The 23,207-nt window shown below is 39.9% G+C and overlaps 1 protein-coding gene across 3 annotated transcripts in view; it reads left to right on the top strand.

Moving 5' to 3' along the window:
* RHEB (Ras homolog, mTORC1 binding) overlaps positions 1 to 23,207 on the top strand; it is a 71,515-nt gene that overhangs the window by 41,878 nt on the left and 6,430 nt on the right. For 2 of the 3 annotated variants that reach the window (XM_010590084.2, XM_064275059.1), the window contains exons 3-7: positions 10,751 to 10,818; positions 15,988 to 16,070; positions 19,926 to 19,982; positions 20,098 to 20,145; positions 20,918 to 20,999. In XM_010590084.2, coding sequence (XP_010588386.1) covers positions 10,751 to 10,818; positions 15,988 to 16,070; positions 19,926 to 19,982; positions 20,098 to 20,145; positions 20,918 to 20,999 — 338 coding nt within the window. Of the gene's footprint in view, positions 1 to 3,953; positions 10,075 to 10,750; positions 10,819 to 15,987; positions 16,071 to 19,925; positions 19,983 to 20,097; positions 20,146 to 20,917; positions 21,000 to 23,207 lie in introns of those variants that run through there. The other variant, XM_023548051.2, reaches the window with a different exon arrangement.

The following is a 23,207-nucleotide window of genomic DNA, read 5'->3' as shown; positions in this document are numbered from 1 at the left end:
GTCTTATGTTCATCAATTGGAAGACTTAGTAGTATTATGTCAGTTCTACTCAAAGCAGTGTATAGATACAGTGCAATTCCTATTAAAACTCCAACAGCCTTTTTGTAAAAAATGGGAAAGGTGATCCTCAAATTCATATGGAATTGCAGAGGGTCTCAAATAGCCAAAACAATCTTGAGAGAAAAAAAAAAGAACAAAGTAGAATGACTCACTTCCTGATTTTAACATGTGTTACAAGGCTACTAATCAAAACTGTAGTGCTGGTGTAAGGATAGACATACAGACCAATGGAATGGAATTGAGAAACCAGAAATAAGTCCATCCATCTTCAACAAATGGTGCTGAGACAGCTGGATCTCCACATGTGAAAGAATGAAGTTGGACTCACACCTCACACCACATACAAAAATTAATTCCAGATGGATCAATGAACTAAATATAAGCACTAAAACCATTAAATTATTAGAAGAAAACATACGAGTGAAGCTTCAGGACCTTTTCTTAGGCAATGGATTCTTAGATATGACGCCAAAAGCGTGAGCAACAAGAGAAAAAAAAACTAGATTTCATCAAAATTAAAAAACTGCATCACGAGACATTATCAAGAAAATGAAGACAGCCTACAGAATGAGAAACTATGTGGTAACAGTTTTTGGAAACTATCAGACAAGGGTTAAATAAAGAACTCCAAAAACTCAGCAACAAAAAGACAAACAGCCCAATTAAAAAATGGACAAAGGAAGTGAATAGACATTTCTCCAGAGAAGATACATAAATGCCCAGTAAGCACATGGGAAAAAACGCTCAGTGTCACTAGTCATTCAAACCAGTTGCTGTCACGTGTCCTCCAACTCAGGATGACCCCGTACACGTCAGAGGACTGTGCTCTGTAGGGTTTACCAGAAAGGGTTGCCAGGCCTTTCTTCCAAGGCACCTCTGAGTAGACTTGAACATCTAGCCTTTCATTTAATAGTTGAGGTGTTAACCGTTAGCATCACCCAGAGACTTGCACCACTAGTCATGAGGGAAGTACAAATCAAAACCAGAATGAAATACCACTTTGCACTTGCTAGGATGGCTCTTACCAAAGAAAATAAATGTTGATGAGGAGAAACATCAACACTCTTACATTACTGGTGGGAATGTAAGATGGTACAGCTATGCAGTTTGGCGGTTCCTCAAAAAGCTAAACATAGCTAGGGTATGATCCCCAGCAATTCCACTCCTAGGTGTATACCAAAAAGACTTGACAGCAGCAACTCAGATATGTGCACACCAGTGGTCACTGCAGAATTCCTACATCCAAAAGGTAGAAACAACGCAAGTGTCTATCAGCAGATAAATGGATAAACAAAATGTGATATATCCATACAATGGAATATTACTTAACCATAAGGAAAAATAAAGTTCTGATACATGCTACAAAATGGACAAACCATGAAAACACTGTGCTAAGTGAAAAAAGTCAGTCGCAAAAGGGCAAATATTGTATGGTCCAACTTAGATGAAATATATAGAATAGACAAATCTGTCAAGACAGAAGATTACCCCAAGAGTATGGTCCCCAGGCACCCGTTTAGCTCATAATGTAGTCACTCCGCGGTTCCCCCTTCAGGCAAAGATTAGACAGGCCCATAAAACAGAGCGAGACTAAATGGGCACACCAGCCCAGGGGCAAGGACGAGAAGACAGGAGGGGACAGGAAAGCTGGCAGTGGGGAACCTAAGGTCAAGAAGGGGATTGTGTTGACACGTTGTGGGGTTGGCAGCCAGTGTCAGAAAACAATAACGTGTGTTATTTAACGAGAAGCTAGTTTGCTCAGGAAACCTTCATGTAAAGTACAATAATTAAAAAAAAAAAAAAAAAACAGGATGAGAAGGCAGGAAGGGACAGGAACTGATCGAATGGACACAGGGAACCCAGGGTGGAAAGGCGGGGGTGTGCTGTCACATTGTGGAGATTGCAACTAATGTCACAAAATAATATGTGTGTAAATTTTTGTGTGAGAAATTAACTTGAGCTGTAAGCTTTTACCTTAAAAAAAGATAGTGGTTACTGGGGGGTGTGGGGTTCAGGGAGTAAGTACGTGGTATAGATCAGCATGAATCCATTCTCAAGAAGTGGAAATTGGTCCAGTCATCACATTCCCACCTCTCCATCCATGTGACCAACCACCCCCTGCGGCACTCTCTGACCCTAGCCTCCTGGATCTAGGTCAGAGCTCACAAGTTAAAATGACACTGTCCTTCAGACTGCCAGATAGGCAGATGCCAGCCACTAGTTTGGGGAGTCCACATGACACCCCAACCTTCTGACCTGCTGGACACAAGTAGGGCCTGGTTTTCCACTGCCTCTTCAGGATGTCAGCCACAAGCTCGGGAGTCCACGAGACACCCTTAGTTTCTGACCTACTGCCTCCCTTTGCCTCTTTGGGCTTGATGATTTGTTGGAGCAGCTCGTAGAACTCAATATACCAGACTTTAAAGTACAGATTTATTATAACTAAAAAGGATACAATCGAAGAGATGCCATGGGCGAGGTTTGGGAGAGTTCCCAACACAGAGCTTCCATGTCCCAGGGAATGCTCTGCCCTCCCAAGAGCAGATGTTCTCATCAGCCAGGAAGCTACCTGAGTGTCAGGGCTGTTTGTTGCCCAGTCCTGCGTGATAGGCTAAACCATGCCTCCTGACACTAGTTGATATTGGCCTTCCAGGTGAGTCTTTTCTGGTCTGGCAGCCCCTTCTTGCCAGTATAGTTTCTCAGGTGTGGCCTGGAAGTCCCAGACCAAGATACCCAGATTACTCCAAGGAATTTTTCTCTGGAGTCAAGGACAAAGGCCACCTTACTTAGGGTAAAGCTAGGTCCCTTACCTCACAGGAGGGGCAGTCGGAAGTTTTGTTTTGTTTTTAAAGCAAGGCATTATATGCTTTAGCCTCATCTGCTGACAGGGCCTGTCCAGCTGCCTCAGCCCAATCAGAGTGGGCTCATCATGAGCAGCTCGAGGGCACTGGAACTCCTCTGATTGTGATTCTCCTGAGACAAGCTCAGTGTGCTTCATTCCTTTCCATAGAGCCTCCACAACCTTGCTTACTGAAAGCAAAGAGCAGTGAGATCAAAAACTGCGGCCTTCAGTATGGATTACACCTCAGCATAAGGGAAACGAAATCCTCACAACTGGACAAATAAGCACCATGATGATAAACAGAGAAAAGATCGCAGTTGTCAAGGATTTCATTTTATTTGGATCCACAATCAGCACCCATGGAAGCAGCAGTCAGGAAATCAAACGACATATATTGCTTTGGGCAAATCCACTGCAGAAGACCAATTTAAAGTGTTAAAAAACGAACATGTCACTTTGAGGACTAAAGTGAGCCTGACTCAAGCCATGGTATTTTCAGTCACCCCATGTGCATGGAGAAGCTGGCCGATGAATCAGGAAGACCAAAGAAGAATTAATAACCTTTGAATTATGGTGTTGACAAATGCTGAGCATACCGTGGGCTGCCAGAAGAACGAAAAAAATTTGTCTTGGAAGAAGTACAGCCAGAATGCACCTTAGAAGCAAGGACGGTGACATGTTATCAGGAGGGATCAGTCCCTAGAGAAGGACACCATGCTTGGTAAAGTAGAGGGTCAGTGAAAAAGAGGAAGACCTCAATGAGATGAATTGGCACAGTGACTGCAGCAATGGGCTCAAACGTAGCAACGATTGTGAGGATGGTGCAGGACCAAACAGTGTTCCGTTGTGTCGTACGTAGGGTCGCTATGAGTCGGAAGCGACTCAGTGGCATCTAACAACATCAGCAGCCTCCAATGAGAAGTGAATATCCTCCCAGTTCTACCCTCAGGGCAATATTACAGAGTGCTGTTTGTTCACAAAAGAATAAATAGAGCCAAAAAAAAAAATTTTTTTTTTTTTTTTTTTAAACTTTAGCTGAAAAAAACAAGTACGACTCATGTCAGTTACTTATATCAAGGCAAATATTTTGTGGCTGTGTTTTTAATTAATAGGTAAGGAAAATATCCTGGATATAAGTAGTTAATGGTTAAGACAGCTCATTTGTAGTTTTTTTCTGTGTTATCATTTTTCCTTTGACTGAATACCTTGAAGGCTGCTGGTATGTTGATATTGTCCCATATATCCCTGTGAAACCAGGAAGTTATAAAATGCATTGATTATGAAAGTAATCTAACTTAATTTTAAAATAACATTTTCATAAAGATTTTTGTTATCTCCAAAATGAATTCGAATTATGTCTATTAAAATTTTTAGGCAAGAGCAGAAATGAGTAAAGGTTATCATAAACTAGTTGCTAAAAATGCAAATGAACAGATGGCTTTATGGTTTTAAAAGACATACAGTCCTGTAATTTTTTTCCATTTACCTTTATAATGTAGAACAGATTGTTTCTAGCAAACATTCACTGGCAATAATTTCCATGAAGCATCATTGTAAAAAAAAATTCTGGGACTGTATCATCTTTAACCTTAGGGGTATAGGAGAATAACATCAATACAAGTACGTATTTTCTAATTTGGGGAACCTCTTCATATCAAAAAATACCCCATATGCAAATGTGGTTTATCGTCTACTGTGGTGTTAATTTAACTACTCAGTATAAACTAAAGTGATACGACGAAATTAAACTAATGGTTTATAATTTAAAAGCAAGAATAGCAGCAGTTTAAAACTCATGCCATCTTAATGTAATACAGTTGATTAATTGATAAAGCTACTCTCAGAAAATTGTGGAATTCTAATTAGGAGCTTTACACCATTATCAAACATTGCATGTGGGTAGATACTGGATTTAGAGTCCTTAACAAACTTTAGTAACACAAACCTTAGTCTGTGAATAACAAAGTTTAGAAACCTCTATTAACTTGCTTAGTAGATTTTACTATTAAGTAGCTCAAGTCTACTTAGGGGAGTTTCAGAGTTTTAGATTGGAAGTGGATTAATTTCTCCAGGCATTGAAAAAAAGAGTGAGAGGATTTCAAGGAAAATAATACTGATATCAGGATAAACTCAGTTTTCCATTTATACACAAGGTGGAAAGTAGAGGACATAGCAGAATTTGTTCCTGGTCTATAGAATTGAGGATTTTATATAGCTATCTCTTACTGCATTTCATTTTTTCTGTAGTAACAAGAAGGGGCAGCTTTCCTATGACAGATGGAAATTCTGCTGTTTCGTTAAACTGCTTTATGTAGAAAGATTCGCATCTTATTTTTATGAACAAAGATATGCTAAAAGGTCTCTTAATATTTTATTTCCTTTAGATGTTATGTACAGTTATATCTCCTACCTTTTTTTACCTCACTGCCTAGTACTTCACATCTGCTTTACTGGATCCTCTTCTTTTTTCTGACCTGTCAATATAGGATGCCCCAAGACTGCAAGTCTCAGGACTTTTCTCTACATTTGCTCCTCTGTCATTATCATCCCTTCCACTCCTCTGACTTGAAATATCATTAGTTTGCTAGCGACTCACAAATCTATACCCCCAGCACCTTCCTTGGACTCTCATTCTCTTTTCAACTGGTTTAACTATTTCCTTAAAGTAATAATTTCTAGAAAGGGAACAAAAATGTTAAAAAAAAAAAAAAAAAAAAAACTTGGGTAGTATACACAATTCTAGGATCGCATACCTTTTGCGCCACAACACAGCTGTCAGTTTGTCGTACTGTGAGGGCTTGCGTGTTGCTGTGACGCTGGAATCTATGCTGCTGGTGTTTCAAATACCAGCAGGGTCTCCCATGGTGGACAGGTTTCAGCAGAGCTTCCAGACTAAACAGACTGGGAAGAAGAACCTGGTGGTCTACATCTGAAAAAGTGAGCCCGTGAAAACCTTATAAACAGCCACAGAACATTATCTGATGTAGTGCTGGAAGATGAGCCCCTCAGGTTGGAAGGCACTCAAAATATGAAGAGCCGCCTTCTCAAAGTAGAGTTGGCCTTAATGACATAAGTGGAATAAAGCTTCCAGGACCTTCATTTGCTGATATGGCACAACTGAAAATAAGAAACAGCTGCAAACATCCTTTAATAATTGGAACATGGAATATACGAAGTATGAATCTACGAAAATTGGAAGTCGTCAAAAATGAAATGGAACGTGTAAAAGTTGATCTCTTAGGCATTAGTGAGCTGAAATGGACTGGTGTTGGCCATTTTGAATCAGACAATCATATGGTTTACTATACTGGCAATAACAAACCAAAGGGGAATGGCGTCACAGTCATTGTCAAAAAGAACACTTAAAGATCTATCCTGAGGTGCAACATTGTCATTGATAGGGTAATATCCACACCCCTACAAGGAAGACCAGTTAATACGACTGTTGGTCAAATTTACTCACTCACCACAAATGCCAAAGAGGAAGATATTGAGGGTTTTTACCAGCTTCTGTGGTCTGAAATTGATCCACCCTGCAGTCAAGATGCATTGATAATTACTGGTGATTGGAATGCAAAAGTTGAGCTGCCTCCTAGGGTGTCCAAGAAGTGCCTGGTGCATTCAAACTGCCAACCTATTGGTTAGCAGCCGTAGCTCTTAACCACTGTGCAACCATGATCAGTAGGAAAATATGGCCTTGGTGATAGAAACAACACAGGAGATTGCCTGATAGAATTTTGTAAGACCAATAACGTATTCACTGCAAATACCTTTTTTCAATAGCGTAAATAGTGACTATACATGTGGACCTCACCGGATGGAGAACACAGGAACCAAATTGACTGCATTGTGGGAAAGCTCAATATCATCAGTCAGAACAAGGCTAGGGGCTGACTGTGGAACAGACCATCAATTGCTCATTTGCAAGTTCAAGTTCATGGTGAAGAAAACTAAAACAAATCCATGAGAACCAAAATATGACCTTGGATATATCCCACCTGAATTTGGAGACCTTCTCGAGAACAGATGTAACACAGTGGACACTAATGACTGAAGACCAAACTGTGAGGAGGACAGCATACATAGAGAAAGCAAAAGGTCATTAAAAAGATAGGAAAGAGAGAAAAGACCAGAATGGATGTCAGAAGAGATTCTGAAACTTGCACTTGAACAGAGAGTGGCTAAAGTGAATGGAAGAAATGATGAAGTAAAAGAGCTGCACAGAAGATTTCAAAGGGCAGCGCGAGAAGACAAAGTATTATAATGAAGTGTGCAAAGACGTGGAGTTAGAACACCAAAAGGAAGAACGTGCTTGGCATTTCTCAAGCTAAAAGAACTGAGGAAAAAATTCAAGCCTCGAGTTGCAATTTTGAAGGATTCTGTGGGCAAAATATTGAACAACACAGGAAGCATGAAAAGAAGATGACAGGAATACAGAGTCACTGTACCAAGAGGAATTGGTCGCCGTTGAAACATTTCGGGAGGTAGCATATCATCAAGAATTATTGAAGGAACAAGTCCAAGCTGCACTGAAGACGGTGAGAAACAAGCCTTCAGGAATCGACGGAATACCAGTTGAGATATTAAAACAAACGGATACAGTGCTGGAAGTGTTCACTCATCTATGCTAAGAAGTTTGGAATACAACTACCTACCTAGCCAGCTGACTGGAAGAGATCTGTATTTGTGCCCATCCCAAAGAAAGGTAATCCAGGAGAATGTCGAAATTATGGAACAATATCATTAATATTGCATGCAAGTAAAATTTTGCTGAAGATAATTAAAAAAAGATTGCAACAGTTCATAGACAGGGAACTGCTAGAAATTCAAGCTGGATTCAGAAGAGGATGTGGAATGAGAGGTACCATTTCTGGTGTCAGATGTATCTTGGCTGAAAGCAGAGAATACCATAAAGATGTTTGCCTGTGTTTTTTTGACTGTGCAAAGGCATTGGACTATGTGAAACGTAGCAAATTATGGAAAATATTGCGAAGAATGGGAATTCCAGAACACTTAATTGTGCTCATGTAAAACCTGTACATAGACCAAGAAGCAGTCATTGGAACAGAACAAGGGGATAATGTGTGGTTTAAATCAGGAAAGGTGTTCATCAGGGTTGTATCCTTTCACCATACTTAGTCTGCATGCTGAGCAAATAATCCAAGAAGCTGGACTGTATGAAGAAGAACTCAGCATTAGGACTGGAGGAAGACTCATTAACAACCTGCGTTATGCAGATAATACAACCTTGCTTACTGAAAGAGGAGAGGACTTGAAGCACTTAATAATGAAAATCAAAGACTGCAGCCTTCGGTGTGGATTACCACTCAACAAGTTGAACTAATAAGCAACATCATGATAAACAAAGAAAACATTGAAGCTGTCAAGGATTTCATTTTACTTGGATCCACAATCAACACCCTCAGAAGCAGCAATCAGGAAATCAGACAATGTATGGTATTGGGGAAATCTGCAAAAGACCTCAAAGTGCTGAAAAGCAAACGTGTCACCTGAGGACTAAGGTACGCCTGGCCCAAGCCATGGTATTTTCGGTCATCTCATGTGCACATGAAAGCTGGACAGTGAATAAGGAAGATGGAAGAAGAGTTGACGCCTTCGAATTATGATTTTGGTGAAGAATACTGTCTTAGTTATCTAGTGCTGCTGTAACAGAAATACCACAAGTGGATGGCTTTAACAAAAGAGAAATTTATTTCCTCACAGTAGGCTGAAAGTCCAAATTCAAGGCGTCAGCTCCAGAGGAAAGCTTTCTCTCTGTGTTGGCTCTGGAGGAGGTCCTTATCCTCAATCTTGCCATGGTCGAAGAGTTCCTCAGGCTCAGGGACCCCGGGTCCAAAGGACGCGCTCTGCTCCCAGTGCTGCTTTCTTGGTGGTAAGAGGTTCCCAACTCTGCCTGCTTCTCTTGAGAGATAAAAGGTGGCACAGGCCACACCCCAGGGAAACTCCCTTTACACTGGACCAGGGAGGTAACCTGAGTAAGGGTGGTGTTACAATCTCACCCTAATCCTCTTAGTATAAAATTATAGTCAGAAAATGGAGGACAACCACACAATACTGGGAATTATGGTCTAACGAAGTTGACCCATATTTTTGGGGGGAACACAGTTCAATCCATGACAAATACTGCCAGAAGAACAAACAAGTCTGTCTTAGAAGTATAGCCAGAGTGCTCCTTGGAAGCAAGGATGGTGAGACTTCATCTCTTGTACTTTGGACGTGTTATTAGGAGCAACCAGTCCCTGGAGAAGGACATCATGCTTTTGATAAGGTAGAGGGTCAGAGAAAAAGAGGAAGACCCCCTCGACAAAATGGGTTGACACTGTGGCTGCAACATTGGGCTCAAACATAGCAATGATTACGAGCATGGTTCAGGATGATGTGGTGTGGGTTGTTTTGTGCGGAGGGTCACTGAATCAGCACCTAACAACAACTCCTTTTATTTAAGTAGACTGGTCTGTAACCTTCACTCAGTTGACTTAGAGCACCCCTACTTGGATCAGAAAAGTATGATGTTAATTTGATTCTGTTTGATTATTGCTTTTCTCTCATTCTTTCTGTCCCTGTAGAACTCGTGTAATTCAAATGAGATCTATTTGTCCTCTTTCTCTTAGCATAATTTCCATGTCTCTGTTTGTGCTTTGCTTTTTGACTGTGGGATAAAGTGGGCAAAAGAGAGTTCTCTCACACTGTACAAGGGTAGATTCTCCTGCTGGGCTGTCGTCAAGGGGAACGGGCAGCCAGGAGGTTTGAAGATTCTTCGTGAGTGATGATGGTACAGAAGCCGCGTGTTCCCTTTAGCTGTCAGACCTCAGATGGTCACTTTTTGGTATTCCGTTGCTGTTAATAGTCTCTACTCTTAAGCCTGTTTGTTTGAAGTCTGTCTCCTTAGAATTCTAAATGGACTTTTCCGGAAGTTATTTGAGCCTGCTCCCTCACCCGCCCCAACAGAGAAAGCCCTGCTGGCGCAGTGGTTAAGAGCTACAGCTGCTAACCAAAAGATCGACAAGAGTTCAAATCCACTAGCCTCTCCTGGGAAACCCTGTGGAGCGCTTCTGCTCTATCCTATAGGGTCGCTATGAGTTGGCAATCGACTTGATGCCAATGGGCTAGGCCCATGGCTGTCTGTCAGACACCTGCTCGTCAGGCTAGAGGTAAGAAATGACTTCCAAGTCATTCTGCTTGTCCCTGGCTCCAAGTCCAGGGTTGTGGGCAGCGGTGAGTTGGAATCGACTCAACGGCGATGAGTTTGGGTTTTGATAGAGAAAAGAAATTGTGGCAAGTTGGTAGAACCTATAAGCTGAGTGGGCATGATTGCTTTAACACAGACCATCTGTTCCATTGCCATTTTATCTTTCAATAAATTTGTTAATTTTTTAACTTACTGAAAGTTCTTAGCACTTTAGTTAATGTTAGTTCTTTGTGCTCTGACGCCAGACCTTCTATAAATGAAACGCGAGGGTTTGTGCTTTGATTCATTCTAGATCTCAAACCTTGTGATGTGTTTCACTTTTTCCACAAGAAGGACTGTCCACAGATAGTGCATCCAGGTACTTGTTTAGGATATGAATTGATCCCTCATTTCAGTTTCTTTTAAAAAGTTTCAAGATTTACCCAAGCTTGTTTTTAATTAGTTCACCAGAGTGTTTCTTCATTATATAACGGAAGTAGGGGAGAATCTGAACAACTCAAAGGTGGTTCTTTTTTGTTCTGTGGGATCTTTTTATGAGATTATTAGGACTTCAGCCTAATTTGTTATCTTTGTTCAAGCTTTAAGGAATCTAGATGTTTTTGTTTTTAACTAATACTTAATTTTCTTTTTCTCCGTAGCTTTTACAAAGTTGATCACAGTAAATGGACAAGAATATCATCTTCAACTTGTAGACACAGCTGGGCAGGTAAGTGATCTGTAGCATCTCAAAACCTTGTACACTGAATCTGATAGTCCTGACATCAGCTGAGCATTGACTGTTAAATCCAGCAGCTACGCCAGAAACCCTCGTGTTTAGTTGAATATTAAAATGTTGTCCACTTTGTCTTTTCTAAGATGTTTTTGTGGCAGTTTTTTAAATACTTGTTTTTCTACTTTTTTAGAATTGCTTTAAATATATTTACAACTTTGTGAGTGTTTATTACAGAATGGTGGTTTCCTATTTTGTAAACTTCTGGATTTCTGTTAGAAAATCATGTTAGAGTGCCTTCCTCCCTTTGTGACGCATACTTTCCTCCATGAAGTGCAAAAGTCTTTGCTAGGGAAACAGCACGAGCAAAGGTACAGGGCAAAAATGAGCTGGTTTTATCTTGTAGAGCTTGAGCCATAAAAAGATCAGTCTGATTGGAGTAGAAGATCCAGCCTTTAGTGTATATGATTGGATTAGGTGATGGACAAAATTGATAGTGATCAAGAAGTGTCTCTTTGATTTGCTAGATGCCAGATAATTGCTGCAGATTCTTGGCTGCAGACCAAAAGCTTGGAGGTTCGAATCCACCCGCAGATGAATTGGAAGAAAGCTTCCAAATAATCAGCCATTGAAAACCCTGTGGAGCACAGTTCTGTCCTGTAACCCATGGAGTCACCATGAGTAGGCATTGACTTGACAGCAGCTGGTTTAGAAGTGACACAAAATAGGGTCATAGGTTATTATAAAAATTATGTGTGGAATGGATTATCAGAAGAATTGGTTGGAAGCATAGATGCAAGAAATTAAGAGTACTCGAAGGTAATAAAGAAAACCTTTTTTGACAGTTTTGTTTCCCTACTACCATTGTCTTAGTTACCTAGTGCTGCTGTAACAGAAATACCACAAGTGGATGGCTTTCACAAAGAGAAATTTATTTTCTCACAGCCTAGGAGGCTAGAAGTCCAAATTCAGGGTGCCAGCTCCAGGGGAAGTCTTTCTCTGTCAGTCAGCTCTGGGGAAAGGTCCTTGTCATCAATCTTCCCCAGTCAAGGAGCTTCTCAGTGCAGGGACCCCGGGTCCAAAGGACGCGTTATTCTCCTAGCACTTGTTTCTTGGTGGTATGAGGTCCCCCCTTCTCTGCTCACTTCTCTTTCCTTTTATCTCTTGTAAGATAAAAGGTGATGCAGGTCACACCCCAGGGATGTGACCTGAGTAAGGGTGTTACATTCCACCCTAATGATCTTGAACATAATCTAATCTTGTCTCATTAACCACAGGCAAAGATTAGGATTTACAACACAAAGGAAAATTACTTGGATCACAAAATGGAGGACAGCCACACAATACTGGAATCATGGCCTAGCCAGGTTATCACACGTTTTGGGAGGACACAGTTCAATCCGTGACGACATGATACCCAATCGTAGCTGTTACTGGAAGCCATTCCGTTAGACTGAACGCACTGCTGTTCAGTGGGGCGTCAGGGCATGGGGGATGCAGAGAAGCTGGGAATTGTTTTTCCAACTCCTCACCTGAAGTCTTCCTGCCCTTGCATCTTCAAACTAGCCAAGGGCCAGACTAGCAGGAGGCTGAGTGTGGTATAATCTGGTCTGGCATGTTAAATGGAGATTTTTTTCCTGAAACCTGAGGAGGTTGGGGTAGACCTAGAGTAATGTAACCTGTCTTACTGGTTTGGAACGAGTTTCCTGAAATTTATGTTTTGAGGTGAATGTGGGAAGAAAGTGTAAGCCCCAATGTGGCAAGAAAATGGCTGTATGAGTGGCATCAACACTGGAGAAGACATTCCAGAGCCCCGAAGTTTCAGTTCTGGAAGCTTTGAGGGACGTTAAACTCTCTGGGCTTGTGTAGCGGGGTCCTCGTTCATCGTACACACTTCTGCCCGGCGTGGACGTGATACCGTTAGTCATCAGGCACCTTGGCCTATTTGTTAGAGCAGAGCAATTCTAGACTCTTCACTCTGAAGCTTACCTGTGTCTTTGGCGATATGAACTTTAGGCTTTTTGGAGGAAGGGGAGCAATTGTTGTTGTTAGGTGCCGTTGAACTGGTTCCGACTCATAGTGACTCTGTCTACAATAGAATGAAACACCGCCTAGTGCAGTGCCATGCTCACGTCGTTATGCTTAAGCCCGTTGTTGTAGCCACTGTGTCAGTCCATCTCGTTCAGGGTCTTCCTCTTTTTTCGCTGACCAAGCGTGATATCCTTCTCCAGGGACTGATGCCCCCTGATAAAACGTACAAAGTATGTGAGACGTAGTCTTACCATTCTTGCTTCTAAGGAGCATTCTGGCTGTACTTCTTCCAAGACAGATTTTTTCATTCTTGTGGCAGTCTGTGGTATGTTCAGTATTCTTTGCCAACACCATAATTCATAGGCGTCAATAATTCTTCAGTCTTCTGTATTCATTGTCCAGCTTTCGAATGCATATGAGACGATTGAAAACACAATGGCTTGGGTCAGGTGTACCTTAGTCTTCAAGGTGACATCTTTGCTTTTTAACACTTTAAAGAGATCTTTTGCAGCAAATTTGCCCAATGCAGTGCGTCATTTGATTTCTTGACTGCTGCTTCCATGGGTGTTGATTGTGGATCCAAGTAAAATGAAACCCTGACAACTTCGGTCTTTATTCAGTCTTCAAAAGATTGAAGAGGACCAATAGAAGCCTTCATTTAGGTGATGATATAGCCTAGAAATCGCTGTAGAAGAGCAACGCTGATCTTTCCTGGGAAGAATACTTCTACGAGGATCATGTTACATTTGTGTATTAATTGAGGATTACTCAAAGAATATTCTAATGATTCTCTATACTCTTACTGAAGATTACCGCACACAGTTCCATTTATTTACATCTTCTTTACTCTTGGAAATGGTTTAAGATTTTCTTCATCTGGATCATATGCTTTTATTTTCTTAATTTTATTCCTAGCAGTTTTCTCTCTTGGCTGCAGTTGTAGCTGGGGGTCTTCTTCTCCGCCTCACCTCTACTGTACCTCCTAGCTGATTGTTGGCACACTGCTTCTTAGATGTGATTCCCGTTTTATTTCCATACCTTGCCTTCAGGGAAAAGATCATTTGGGCTTTGGACCTACTCTGGCTGTGCTGGTGACTATAATCATTTGGGATTTTGGTTTTAATCTGTCTCATTGAATTTCCAAATATTTGTTTTTGAAAGTCAACACTAAAATGAATTCAACTTAATGAAAGTTGTGCTACTAATAAAGGCAAAGAAAGTTTTGCATGTGTAGTAAGCTCTCTGATGTAGAAATGTTGTTTTCTTATTAATGGCTGCTATTCAGGATATGGGAAACGCTGGTGGTGTAGTGATTAAGAGCCATGGCTGCTGACCAAAAGGTCAGCAGTTTGAATCCACCAGGCGCTCCTTGAAAACCCTATGGGGCAGTTCTGCTCTGTCCTTCAGGGTCACTATGAGTTGGAATTAACTCAGTGGCAGTGGGGTTTATTTAGGATATCAAATAATTGTTAGCAAAGCCTAATTTTGTTTTTAATTTTCCTTTTTAAAAGAGAATTTACCATATTACAATAATTCATGATCTTTATGAACATTAGTTGTAACCATACTATGGAATTGCAAAGTCAGGCTTGGCTTGATTTTTCTGTAGTGGTGTTTGGGAAATGTGATACGCTTACAGTTTTGTTTCACCTGCAAATGAAATGTTTGTATTTAGACAGTGGCACACACTAATGGAAATTCCATTGACACCAGAACCTTTCGACATGCTTTAATAATTCTCTAAAGCAAACCTTCTTAAAGCTGCTTTATAAAACTGGGGACCAATAATACAGTTGCGTGGTGTGTATCTTTCTTTTTAATTTCTAAAGTAGCTCAGTAAATAATTTTTTGATCCCCAAAATGTTCTGGAATTTTACATAAATTTCAGAAGTCCGAGTACACTGATTTAGTCTAGTGCTCTGATTCTCCCCTCTCCTCCTCTTCCTCTCTCATGTATGGCTTGCACCCAGCACTATTGTAGGCACGTGTACTCAGGCCGGGGGAACTAACACGCACAGAAATGGTGCAGCTTGTAAAGTAGGTTAAGTGATGATATGACAGTTTCAAACATGAAAATACAGATTTATGGAATAAACCAGTGGAACTTGGAAATTTTCTGCAAGATGTAGGGAATTCTGAACTTCTCATCCGTGAAAGAAACATACTAATAATGTTTTCCCCTTGATATAAGATCACTGACCCAGTCATCTTTTCCTTCCTTGACTTCTTTTCTTCTAGGAATTATAAAAGTTACCTCCTACTGAAGTCCTGGGTCAGCTAGAGTCACTTCTGAATATTGGCTTAAAAGCACATTATCACCCAAAACTTGTCTTAAAAAAATCTTCAGTGTTTGCTGTGTTTCTGAAGTAATATTGTGTAGGTAGCCCCTGGCTTACAGCGGGGGTTCTGTTCTGACACCTCTGTCTTATGTCGGTTCTGACGTAAGTCGAAAGACTTTTTTTTTTTTTAAGTTTTCATTATTACTGCCTTGTATTATCAGTATCTTTATAAATTTGATCTTTATTTGTCTTTGGGGGTTGGAAATATTACATATAAACTTACAGATTTTTTTGCGACATACATACGTACAAAAATAAAGAAATCATAAAAATTTATTCCAGCGGTGCAGAAGAATTGGAGCACCGGTAGCATAGTGGTTAAGAGAGCTATGGCTGCCAGCCATGAGGTCAGCAGTTCGAATCCACCAGCTGCTTCTTGGAAACCCTGTCGGGCAGTTCTACTCTGTCCTATAGGATCACTATGAGTCGAAATCAACTCTACAGTAGCGGGGTTTTTTTTTTTTTTAATAGGGCAGGTTTTGAACAGTGAATCCTAACATTGAACATCTGTGAATGAACGTCTAAGAATGATAACAGCAGCAGATTACATGCTGCAGCGTTGTATGTAGTACCTGTTAATGCTAAGGTGCACACAGAAAACAGGCAGTCCTGAGTGTGGCTTGTCAAGCCCAGTACAACGCGTGTCAGGAACTGCCTGCAGTCTACTTCATGTTTACTTTGACTTCTTTGGTCAGATAATACGTGAAGAAGCTGGGGTAGAGATTGCTTTTTATGCTATATTTACTAAGTATATTTATATCGTGTTTGCTAAATATAATTCTTTTTTCTTCCACAGGATGAATATTCCATCTTCCCTCAGACATACTCTATAGATATTAATGGTTATATCCTTGTGTACTCTGTTACATCAATCAAAAGGTAATCATTACTCCTCATGTTTGCTTGAGTTTATTTGTTACGCAGAGACAGCGTTAATTCTTTTAAGGGATTACACTGCATGTAGTAGTGACAATTGAACTTAATTTATTAGGCCGAATACTTTTTAGTGATTGTCTTGTAGAGCAAGTGAGTTAAGAAAAAAATATTGTCTGGGTAGACATTCTGGTGTATGGATAGAATAAAAATCTGCATTGACTTAAACTTTTCTAACTGAAATGGTAAGTATATAAATTGCTTTTAGTTTTTGTGTGTTTTTACTGTATAATACAATTTTGGGATTTGGGTTAGTTGAATATTTTATGCTTCGAATTTATGAAATAAGACCTTGGTAACAGCCTCACTTAACTACATAAAAATGGGGCTACTGTTTTTTTAGTAATGATAGGTTTTGGTTCCTCTGACTACACACTTTTCACGCTGTTCTCAGAGCGTGGCATGTGTTGTAACAAGGAGGAGTTGAGAGCGCAGCCCCTGACTGGGGCTCAGCAGAGCCGTCCACGTGCAGTAGCGGAGCTCTGAGCGCTGAGCAAACACTTATTATCTTGGAAGAATTCGTGAAAATTCAGTGCCAATGGAAGGGAGTTTTGTGGATATCTACCTTCTATTGAGTGTTTGTGACATGTCAGCGGGTTTACTATGCTCTTTACTTACATTGCAGTCGTGTTGTTAGGTGCCATCAAGTCAATTCCAACTCATAGCAACCCTATAGGACAGAGTAGAACTGCCCACATAGGATTTCCAAGGAGAGCCTGGCGGATTTGAACTGCCGACCTTTTGGTTAGCAGCCAAGCTCTTAACCATTGCGCCACCAGGGCTCCGAAGGACTTCCCAGTTTACTTACATTTTAATAAAATATGTTATTTCATCTAATCATTAACTTAAGCAGTCCTTTGCCAGAGATATTCTTGTTTCCTACTTAACATAGAAAGGAACTGCGGGACACAGGGTTCAGTAACTTGTCCGGCTGTATAGATAGTATGCAGCAGTGCTGAGATTTATATCCAGGCCTCTGATGTCGGCCAAAGCCAGCGCGATTGAGCAGAACTTAACTGAGATGATGAAAGTGTTCTGTGTGAGCAGTCACAATATGGCGGCTACAAGCCACACGTGGCTGTTTAAGGTTAAGCTAATGTCAGTTAAATAAAATTTAAAATTCCATTCCTTGGTCACACTGGCCACATTTCAGGTGCTCATTAGCCATTGTGGCCAGCGGCTGCCACCCTGGACAGCGTACTGCTCTCCACTGTGGGCTGTGCCGCAAGTGAAAATTGCTGTGCGCTCACCGTTAATGTTTTCTTTAATCTTTTTCCCCAGGACAGGGAAGCATACTTTTCAGTTTTAAAGCCTTGATATAAAATGTTTTTTTTTTTTTATAAAATGTTTAAGTACTGTTGGCCAGTCTTCAAATAAACACTGTACTGCCAGCCCCTGAGAATGCTTACACCTGAATGGTAAAAAATAGAAAAGAAAGGAGAAATCACCCTCAGTCTCATGAGTGTTAATATCTTGGTGTGTTCTTTCTAGTCTCCTTTTTAATTTTGCATGAATTGTTTTAACATATTTAAATTTTCTCTCAGAATGCTGTTTTCTGTTTTTATTTACCATATAAATACATTTTTTATATTACCTACTCTTTGAAAGCAATAAGTTGGATGTATTAATATTCTATGTTCAAGAATAGAAGGATGCCTATCTAATGTGTTTCTATTTTATCACTAAAAATAATACTTGAATTTTATGCATAAAACCACTGCCTGTTTATTTTTTTGGGACTTGGTAGTTTTCTTCATGACAAGAACACCTTAAAGTTGTACAACTATTAGTCCTTCTTGTCAGTTACAAATATTTTCTTAATTTTGATTATTTTTAAATTTTATTTATCGCAACATAATTCATGTTTAACCCTCACTTGCTCACTAAATTACATGCTTTTCTATTTAAGTGCCTGCCATGTAATGCCTTGTTCAGACCAATTTAATATACCAGTAATCTGGTGAATACTGCAGTGTCAGATGAGTTTATGATATTCGCACTATTTCACTAATTTACTTGACAAACAGCTTATTCAGAGGTAGTTTCATTGTATATTTTATTCTGTGATTTTTAGAAAATTATTAATATTGGTTATTTTATAAATTGTTAGTCTGAGGAATTAAAATAGTTGGTAGAAAATTTTCTTAATGCATCCATTGATTGCTTTTCATCTCCCTTTTTTGGTGCACACAAACTTGATGATGACATTCAAGAATCAAGTTGAAAAGATAGTGTTTGTCACTGGGGAAATTGTAAAATATATTAAGATATTTTTAAATGAAAACCTGCTTACCAAGTACTTCACGTGTTTGAGAAGCTGTTGCCTAGTGGCACAGCAGAGAGACAGTTTACTGTGTCATCTCAGTGTGGTACCTCAGGCAGTCTCTGAGCCTGTCTGTCTGTCCTTACTAAAACAGTGTGTTGTTTTTTTTTTTTTAAGGATGCCTTTCACTCATAGTTTAGCAAGCATTCTCAGTAAATCTTGAACATGAGGGAATAAGGAAAGAATGGTGTTTTGTTAGCAACGGACATGTTGAGCACATATTTATGAGTAACCAAGAAATCCAGGCAGTCGCCAGGCTGCTAACTTTCGACTTACAGACGACTCCAGCTTGCCCTTTAATGTTATGTAAATTTGCCCTCAGTGGCAGCGAGTAGAATTAGTTGGAAACCGTGGAACCAATCCATGACATCCTTCGTGACAATCACCTTCAGTTGGTACACTAAAAAAAAAAAAAAAGTTGCTGTGTAGTCAGTTCCGACTCAGAGGACAGGATAGAACTGCCGCATAGGTTTTCCAAGGATGGCTGGTGGATTCAGACTGCCAACCTGCTGGTTAGCAGCCTGAGTTCTTAACCACTGCGCCACCAGGGCCCCTTTTTTGCACTAAAGTAAGGCTAATAAAGAACCGTATGCACCTGTACCAGCTCACCTACAAGTTCGACTTACAGACACAGGAACGGATCTCATTCATAATCCTGCGACTGCCTGTATGTTCGTGAAACTTTCTGATTAAGTTAACTTGTTGATCAAAACTGTGTACGCTCTTTGGTTGAATTATAACCATTGTTCATTGTTTTGTGAAATTAAACAGAAAAAAAAAAAAAAGAAGTCTCGGATTATTCCTTTGTATCATAAAGCCCCTGTAGAGTTGTTCCTTCTGACTAAACAAAACAAAAGTTACATCCAATTTCATAATTTCTAGAAATGGAAAAAGAACTCAGATTTGAGAGATGGTTCGGGTTCTTGTTCATCCGTACTAACAATTTACAATTCCGGACAAGTCACGTCACTTAGCAGTGCTTCAGTTTTACCTGTTATAAATTAGATATGTTGATATAAAAAAATATAGGAGGGGAAAAAAGTTACCGTCAAGTTGGCCTTGCTCACGGTAACCCCGTATGAGTCAGAGTAGAACTGTGCTATGTAGGGTTTTCAGTGGCTGAGTTTTTTGGATGTAGATCTCTAGGCCTTTCTTCCTGGGCACCTCTGGGTAGACTCTAACCTCCAGCCTTTCTGTTAGAAGCCAAGCGAGCGACTTAACTGTTTGCGCCACCCAGGAACTACCTTAATGAGGGTTACTCAGTATCCTATGTATGTGTGTGGCGGGGGGGCGAGCGAGAGATCGGTAGGAGAGAAGTAAAGGAGTTCCTTGTGTTCAGTTTATTTTACATTAAAATGGTGAGTGCGATGTTTTATATTTTCTCACTATAAACACTGCATAACGTATACTTGTAAAAAATTTTCATGAGTGCTTGAAGACTAAAATGGATGTCTGATTTCATACTTTTTGTTTTATAGTTTTGAAGTGATTAAAGTTATCCACGGCAAATTGTTGGATATGGTGGGGAAAGTTCAGTAAGTAGTCGTCTTCATCTGTTTTGTTAGATAAACTCACTGTAGTAGTATCTTCTGAATAGTACAATCGGGTACTGACTAGTGTACTCTGGCTTTTTTTCCGTTATATTAACAGAATACCTATTATGTTGGTGGGAAATAAGAAAGACCTACATATGGAAAGGTATGTAGTTTTTAAATACTTAGTGATTTTTGAAATTAAGTGTGTCAAATGATTTAGTCACTGAAGTTCTGTTTTTAGTTCTAAGGGCAGGGATATCTTTGGTTCTAGCATACCTGTTTCTGTCCGTGTGAGGTGTGGCTGCGATTTTGCGTAGCAGAAGTGCAGCTACGGTGTAAATCTCACATGCCTTGAAAGTGTTTCCTCTAGAAAAGAAGCGGACTTTATAAACAATTGTCTTTAGGTTATTCTTCCATTTTGCATAAAGCAAAATCTGAAAAGACAAAGGTAGCATTAATTTTTTCAGCCAGTTTTTTTAGTAGCAGGGGTTAGGGTCCCTGAGATGAAGGAGGGCAAGGGCCCCATCCCCATGGAGCTTAATGTCTAGAGAGGAAGAGACATTTGCTGGCTGAATTCCCTGCCATCTTCATACAGCAGAATTGAGCTGTGAGCCCTTTCAGAATTTCCCCTGGCCCCAGGTGTTTAAAGCCTAGCTATAAAATAGTGGATTGTTACAAATACTGGAGTATTGGAAAATAAAGTCATGTTCTCTGAATTCTAAGTGCTTGCTGGAGCTTGGTTAACCGTATAAGACAGTGTCTGTTCTGTTCCTCTACTCTAGCGTAATTAAAACGTTCCTCTCTGTTACATATTTGATGATAATATTGAGAACTTGTCTGCTTCGTAAGAAAAAAATGATAAAAGTGTTGCCTGTTTCATCCTGTTTTATATAATGAAGGACGAGTTACTTTAATTAGACTTTCCTTTCTTCTAGGGTGATCAGTTATGAAGAAGGGAAAGCTTTAGCAGAATCTTGGAATGCTGCTTTTTTGGAATCTTCTGCTAAAGAAAATCAGGTGTGTATTTTTAAAATGAACTTACCACTGCATTCCTGGCGGCCGCAATCACGTGTTCCTCTCACCCAGCGTCTCACCTCCCTCTCTCTCTCCCCTGGTTCGTTTCTAACCTTCCACCAATTGTAATACCAATTGTAGGGGTTCCTTTGGCAAGGTATTTTTATTTTTTATAAATTCTTTGTATTTTTATAAATTCTGCCAGGATCCTACTTATGTGTAGAACACGCAGAAAGTAATAGGATGTGTAGAACACACAGAAAGTAAATGGAGAGGAAATACTGCTTTTCGTAAACATATTTTATTACTTTCATTTTATAGTAATGGCTGATACACAACTACAGACATAGGAAATAATTATCTCAAATCATTTGGCAATCATTTTGTAATCACACCTCTTCCCCCCTTTCTGTAGGATAAAACTGAGTTTTGTGTAGTGTTTTTAACGTAGAAAGTATTTAGAATGATCCTGCAGGCATTTATTACCAGTTTAAGCCCCGTAGATGCTCCTTAAGAGACGTGTCTTGGAAAGGACGTAAATTCTGTTTCAGAAGAGTTTGCAGGGCTCGTTTTCCTTTTCCTCCCATTGCTTTAATGTAGACTTGTGTTCTCTCACCCAGACCTTATATTATCCAAGCTTGTCTCTTGCCTCCATTGTTTCACCAGTAAACCCTTCTCTTAGCTGTCTAAAGCTACCAGATTGTCATCCTCTAATCAAAAACTATTAGTGACTTTCCCACTGTCTGTACAACCAGGCCCCAAACCCTTAGCATGATATCGAGGGCAGGATATAATTTATACTTCACTCATTTTTTCTCTTACGCCACCGCTGTACTTCTCAGTCACACGGAGCCACTTCCGCATACACCGTGGGTACTTTCAAAGTGCCTCACCTTTACTCTTGCTCTTCTCTGGCCTAAATGAAAATCCTTTCTCCAATCAACTAGTTACATTGATACACCGCTTTATAGTTTTTAGAGTGTTTTCAACATGTTTATCTTGTTTGATCCTTAAGTAAGATGAGCTGGTTCCCATTTCTGTGAAGACACTGCAGTTCAGTGAAGGTAACTGCCTTATTCTCGGTACAGAGAGTTAGCAAACAGTTGGCCTAGTACTCTTCTCTTTATGCTCGCCCACTCTTCCCATTACCGAAATCAGTAGCTCTCAAGGTTCAGCTAAGATGTCACCTTCTCGTTGACTTCTTGATTCATCAGCTAAAATTAAGAATAGTTTCTTCACTTATGCCCCTTAATTCATTCTGAGATCGAGGGTCGTATCATTTACCTTTATATTTCCAAAAACATCTTAATAGGTTCTCCAACAACGCAAGTAGCCCTTGTTAACTCATACCTGTTGGGTTCCTCTGTTCAGATAGTGAGGAATATTAAATCTGTGTAACTGGTTCTCAAGTTTCAGATAGCTGAAGGATTTATCTGAACCAGTTCAGTTCCTGAGTGTAGATAATGAGAATTCAGATAACAAGAGTTCAGATATAGTAAATAAGAGATATCTATAATTTTTAATTGAATTAAATAAAACATTTATTGGGTCCGTACTCTGTCCTTAAGATCATCTAGTCAAACTGTCTTATTTTAGAGGTGAGGAAGGTAAGACCCAAGGAGGTTAAATGACTTTTCTGAGATCACTTTATACTTGGATGGTAATAAGAACTAGGATTTTAGAACTCAGCTTTAAGTGTAGCCCAAATCTAGTTTTCTTTCCTCTACACCATGCTTTTCTGATTGATGGAGAAAGGGGGCCCTGTGCACAACCGAAGTGTAATAGAGACTAAAATGTTTGTTCTTAGGGGCAACAGGAGCTATGTAGGAGATAGAGGCTGCAGGATTAAAGTCTGTGAAACATAGCAGATGCTATGTGTGAACTTTAATTGGAACCTGGTTCTAAAAATACTAGCGTAAAAGATATTTTTGAACAATTGTGAATATGTTCTGGATATGCTAGGGAAAAATAGTATTAATTTTCTTAGGTGCACTGGTGGTATTGGAATTACAAAGAGAATAGCTGTGCGTCGGAATCAACTTGATGGCAACGGGTATGGTTTTTGGTTTATCCTTACTCTTAGTACAAACCAAAGTATTTAGGAGCCAGGTCTCAAAATCTCTGCAGTTTACTTTTCAAATGGGGTAGATGGATAGTAAATTCATAGATAAAGAGATGGGTAGATGATAGATAGACAGGGTGAACAAGCAT

Source organism: Loxodonta africana, chromosome 22 (assembly GCF_030014295.1).
Source record: "Loxodonta africana isolate mLoxAfr1 chromosome 22, mLoxAfr1.hap2, whole genome shotgun sequence".
Classification (NCBI taxonomy): Eukaryota; Metazoa; Chordata; class Mammalia; order Proboscidea; family Elephantidae; genus Loxodonta; species Loxodonta africana.
This window is presented reverse-complemented; position numbering and strand designations above follow the sequence as displayed.